This window comes from Lolium rigidum, chromosome 3, assembly GCF_022539505.1.
Source record: "Lolium rigidum isolate FL_2022 chromosome 3, APGP_CSIRO_Lrig_0.1, whole genome shotgun sequence".
Classification (NCBI taxonomy): domain Eukaryota; kingdom Viridiplantae; phylum Streptophyta; class Magnoliopsida; order Poales; family Poaceae; genus Lolium; species Lolium rigidum.
The window spans coordinates 341,475,696-341,481,337 of NC_061510.1; the positions used below are offsets into that span (position 1 = coordinate 341,475,696).

The following is a 5,642-nucleotide window of genomic DNA, read 5'->3' on the forward strand; positions in this document are numbered from 1 at the left end:
GCCCTCAGCTTTGATACAAACGGCACCGGATTGAGCGTTTGGGGGACGTGTTTTGTTCGTGCCGCGTTTGGGGGACATCGCTCCCCAGTCGTGTCCCCCAAACAAAATTTCGGAATTTTAAACTTGTGCGAGATTCGATTAAATTCATCCAAACTTGGCATATATTACATAGATTCGAACGAGATTCCACTAAATTTAAAATAAACCTAATGTAGAAGTACTTGCGGCGGCCGGAGGCGTCGTAGTACTGGTGGAAGTTGTACATGTCGTCGGTGACGACCTCCTGCTTGACACGCTCGTCGGGCTCATCGATGGGCTCATCCTTCACCATGCCGCTTGGTCCTGCCTCGCCGCCGTCGGTGAGATCCACGAGCGGCTTGCCGGTGTCGCGGATGGACATGGCGATCACCGTGTCGAGGTCGCCCCTCCAAGCGACCTTGTCGTTCAGCGACGGCAAGTACGCCGCTCGCAACCCTGGGTAGTCCTCGGGGTCGCGCTGCTGGCGATGAGGCGCTGCTGCCGCTCGTACTCCGCCAGCAGCGCCACCTTCGACGCTTCTTCCGGCTCCTCCTTCACCTCCGGCTTCGGGATGAGGAGGGCGCCGCCGCGCCTCGGATTGAAGGGCGTCGCCGGCTCCTCCTTCACCATGCGACTGGGGACGATGTAGGGCGCCGAGCGGTACGACGAGGGCGGCGTCGATCGGGCTGGTCCTGAGGAAGAAGAGTTCGAGGAGGACGAGTACGTCCTCCTCGGCTGCCATTGCGCTGCGGGAGACGGTGGCGGTGAGGACGGCGCCTCCAACCTTGGAGCGCCGTTGCGGATGACGCTCTCCATGGTGCACCCCGGAACGCCCCAGAAGAGAGCGCGCCCGTCCCTGTTCCAGCTGTTCGGCCCGCCGATGAGGCTGGTGGTGCTGCGCATCTCCATGTCGTACTTGGTCTTGAAGTAGGTGGCCCACCAGTCGTCGTTGTTCTTGGCCGCCCACGTCGGATCGGCTAGGTCATCGGCGTCGGTTTTAGCCCGCTGGGCCCTGATGGTGTCCTTCCAGCGCTCCGTGCCTGGCGGCGGCGGCGGTACGCCAATGCAGTTCACGGCCATCTTCCAGCCGCCGTTGCTTGGCAAGCGCATGTCCGGCGGGACGGGATATCCCGCGTGGTACAGCGCACACGCCTCCTTCACGGTGAGGCTGTCGCGGCCGAAGCCGTTCGCCGCGGCGATCTTGCGGGAGGACGAGGACGACATTGCTTGGAAGGGCGAGGAGAAGATCTGGGGGCGGCGAGGAGAAGATTTGGGAGCGGCGAGAGATTGCGACAAACCGCAGGGCCTCTTAATGTACAGTGGCGGCAGCGGGTGGTTGCACGCAATAACACCGGCTCAGACGGCCACACGGTCATGCACGACGAGACGCGTCCCTGCGTCGCCTGGGAAAACATGGACGCCATTAACCTCGCTTGACCAAAGGTAGGCCACGGAGTTTTAGGCTTCCGAGCCACTGACGCATCGGGCCCGTGTCGCTTCGCCTCGCTTTTCGGTGTCCGGCGTGCCTGAAGCGTCCCCTGTGGGGGTGGGGGCGGGCTCGGGGCGCCGGACACCATATCGGGGCGCGCCAGACAAAAAGTGGCTTTGGGGGACGCGGCTGGGAAGGTTTTTTTGTTCGGCGCCCCAAATCGCTTTAGGGGACGGTTTGGAGAACACGACTGGAGATGCTCTTAGTCAATAACCTCCACGCAACATGCTCAGGCAGAATAGTCTCATCTACTGATGACAAAGTAGCAGGAGTAGATGACGCGAGACTCGATCGAGATGAGTTTGCCCGTCAAATTTCTCGTCGGACTAGTAGGATAACAGTCTTACTCACTTGTTACCACATACCACTCAAATTGGCGCTAGCACATGGGCCCATCTTGTTAGAGTTTGACTAGGAGGATGAACCAGAATAAGAGTCAAGATCGCAAGATCGGCTAAGTCACGGTACCATTACAGATCGGCTTAAAAGCGGTGAGCTAGCGAGAATCGGGCTGGGAGAAGCCGAGGAGGTAAGATACAAACACAATCATCAATACGTGATGCGCGTCAAGGTCTACAATCGTGGCTAAGTAAGTCCTGGCTCAAACATGTACAATGGTTGATAAGATAAATTTATCTTAGACATTGCATATTGGAGAAAGACAAGTGAACATGTTATGCAATAACAATATATACTTCTTAGTGTTATATCCCATCATTGATGTTTCCATACTCCTAAAAATTATGGTATGATTACAAATATACTAGAAAACATGTACTCCCTCTTCTATAATTCTTGTCACATATTGGGATGTACCTATTTATATTATGAAACATATGGAGTAACTAAGATAAGATACCACAGACAATGAAAAAAATGTATTTTTCTTAGTAAGAGGTCATCTTTTAGCTATAAGAAGATAACCTTTTTTATTTCTCTCTCCTCTAACTTCTCAATTGACGTAGCATGTGTATGATAAGAACATTACACATGCCATGATGTTTAGATTATTTATTTAAGATAGTGTTGTAATCATAGTCAACTAGAAGTTCTTTAGTTTTCTTTTATCTACAAGTCTCCTTGACTATAAATATGTAACAGTGGTGTCGAACAAAATCGTCCCTGGACCACCACAACTTCTCTTTCAATTACAAAATTGCATGTAGTTTAACTTGTTTCTAGTCACACCAAACACCACAATGGCTTCACAATAGCCAATTCCACCATACCCAGTAATGTTTTGCTTGTTTCTAGTCACACCATCACCCCAATCGTCTTCACAATATGGGAAGAACATAATTAATTATCCGCCATGATTTCAGCATCATTTCTACTAAACCACTAGTGGAAATCAATAATTCACATATTATGAATTTTATTTTATATATCGCTGCAAGATTGCCAAATGTTCTAATAATAGCACTTCTTCTTTATGCATCTTGGATTTGGACAAACATATGCCATATCTTATATTGCCCTTGGTTGAATTATATATACTCGGTACTACTGTAATTTACACGAATGGTTTAGCCCATCTATTCTCAATATACAAATAAAGTTTTGATCCAGATCAATCATTGGTGCCGGTGAAAAAGCCTAGAGGTAGATATTTGCTGAGCAAGGTTAAACAGGCAATGCATAAAGAGCGCATCTACCTATTGTTTCCCGGACTTGATGGGGACCTGAAGAAGCCAAGCTACTCAAAGATTGATAAAACGACAACAAGCTTAATTTCCCTAGCATCCATTTGTAATCTTGCGGACCATTGTTGCGGCACTGGAACCGGAGAATGGTGAATGCGCTCATCATGGCTTGGGCAGCTCCCTCTTGGGCCTCTGCGGCGGCGCGTTCTTGGGGTTGGTGAACCACGTCGTGTACAGGAACTGCTTGTGAGGCCCTTCATGGTCGCAGATGAGCCTGAGCTTCTGCTTCTCCCTCATCCACCGCAGCATGATCTTCATCTGCCTCTTGCTTTCCAAACCCCTCAGCCCTACGTCCTGGAAAAACATTACCACGCGATTGTTACCTGTCAGAACCGGCAGATTGTACACTGGCTTGCAGGTAATTCCCACATAGACGTTCAGTCGAACAGGTAGTGTGCGGGGCATGAAACATGAAGTTTTGGCAGCGAGGAGCGCGAACCTTGACGTGCTCCCAGACGTCGGAGATGGTGAGCGGGCCGTGCTCCCTGACGACGTCGAAGATGGTGCGAGTGATGGACTGCGCCTGCTCCGGCGGCGTCGTGAGCTCGATCGGCGCCATCTTGGGCTTCCCCTTCTTCGCCGCCCACCGAGCCGCCGTCGCAAACATCTCGGCCGTGTATGCCTTGGCTGCAGTACAGTTGGAATCTTACACCTGCGTCAGACGAGCCGCCGGCGCGTGCCACTGCTCATCCGCGCGTCACAGTTCCGCCCCTTCGCTCTTCTCGCCTGGCCGCCGGCGCCGGACACGTCCTATCCGTACACCCCGCGGTGGCGCGACCGGGCGCGGAGAAAATGCGGCGCGATATCGGGATGGAGAATAGAGGATACGCGCCGTGGAATTTTTTCGAAGGGAGGCGAGCAGAGAGCTCCGGCGCTCCGGCGGGGGATCTGGCGGAGGAGACGAGAGGGCGATAGATGCGAAGAGAACGGGGAAGTCAGAATGGGACGGGTGCACCTATCTATCGCTGCAGTGCGTGCGTTTATCCCGCACGCACGCACAGCTCCGCTGGTGGGCCGGCCCAGGTAAGCCTCTTCTCCAGTTCAAGGGGAAAATGAGGAAACTTACTTTCACGCCTGAGGAGCTGGATGCGGTGCTTGCTGAGATGAAACCGGACTCGGCTCCGGGTCCGGACGGGCTACCGGTGGTGTTCTTTAAGAGGTTCTGGGAGAGCCTTAAAGGACCCATCCTCAACATCTTGAACGAGTTTGCTCTAGGGAGAGTAGACATTGCGCGTCTTAACTACGGGATCATCTCCTTAATTCCGAAGGTTAGAGGGGCGGACGAGATTAGACATTACAGACCTATTGTGCTCATCAATGTGATTTTTAAGTTCATAGCAAAAGCGTATGCGACTAGATTGACCCCGATTGCTCATAGGACGATAGATAGGAGTCAGACGGCCTTCATTAGAGGCCGCTGCCTGCACGAGGGAGTCGTCGGCACTTCACGAGATTGCCCATGAGCTGCGCGTTAAGAAGCTCAAGGGTCTACCTGCTTAAGCTGGATTTTGAGAAGGCTTATGACCGAGTGAACCGGGAGTTCCTCCGTGAAGTCCCTGCGAGGAAGGGTTTCTCAGCAGGGGTGGTGCACAGGTTGATGCAACTTGTCTCGGGTGGACAGACGGCGATCAACATTAATGGAGAGGTGGGACAATATTTCCGAAATGCTCGAGGGGTGCGGCAGGGGGACCCCCTATCCCCCATACTCTTTGACTTCATGGTGGATGCCTTGGTAGCTATCCTGACCAGGGCCAAAGAAAGTGGACACATCCAGGGGGTTGTGCCACACCTGATTCCAGGGGGAATCACTCACCTTCAATACGCGGATGACACGATGATCATGATTGAGCCCTCCGACATTGGGATTGCGAATCTGAAGCTCCTCTTGCTTTGCTTCGAGAACATGTCGGGTCTCAAGATCAATTTTATGAAGAGTGAGGCGATCGTCACAGGGGTTGACGATGCGGAGAGGCGCAGGATTGCAGACTTGCTTAATTGCAACCTTGGGAACCTGCCCATGACCTATCTGGGCCTTCCGGTCTCTGACAAGACCTTGTCCGTCGCAGACTGGTACTTTCTCACGGAGAAGGTGGGGCATCGGGTGGACCCATGGCAGGGGCTTTTTCTGGCATCCGCAGGGAGGCTTGAGCTGACTAATTCATGTCGGTCGAGCCTTCCGATGTTCGCAATGGGGATTTATCTTCTCCACGAGGCGACACACGGGAAAATGAATAAGTCCAGAGCCCGCTTCTTTTGGGAAGGAGCCGGGAATAAGAGGAAGTACCATATGGTCGATTGGGCGACGGTGTGCAAGCCTAAAGAGCTTGGAGGATTGGGAATCCTCAACACGAAATTGATGAACATTGCGCCGATGTTGAAGTGGATCCGGAAGGCTGTACCGGGGTGCGGAAGGACTGCGGGCGGATCCGATC

The 5,642-nt window shown here is 52.9% G+C and overlaps 1 protein-coding gene across 1 annotated transcript; it reads right to left on the reverse strand.

Annotated features, from left to right (window-relative positions):
• Positions 1-3,088: 3,088 nt before the first annotated feature.
• On the reverse strand, positions 3,089-3,831 carry LOC124700163. The gene is made up of 2 exons (XM_047232330.1): positions 3,650-3,831; positions 3,089-3,504 (listed from the first exon to the last, which is right to left on the reverse strand). Exons 1-2 carry the CDS (start codon positions 3,815-3,817, stop codon positions 3,313-3,315), a joined length of 360 nt encoding a protein of 119 aa, XP_047088286.1. The 5' UTR covers positions 3,818-3,831; the 3' UTR covers positions 3,089-3,312.
• Between the last annotated feature and the right edge of the window lie 1,811 nt (positions 3,832-5,642).

Coding starts and splice junctions, on each gene's coding strand:
- LOC124700163 (XM_047232330.1), bottom strand. CDS start 3,817: ATGTTTGCGACGGCGGCTCGGTGGGCGGCGAAGAAGGGGAAGCCCAAG. Junction 3,505..3,649: donor ACGTCTGGGAGCACGTCAAG/GTTCGCGCTCCT, acceptor ATGTTTTTCCAG/GACGTAGGGCTGAGGGGTTT.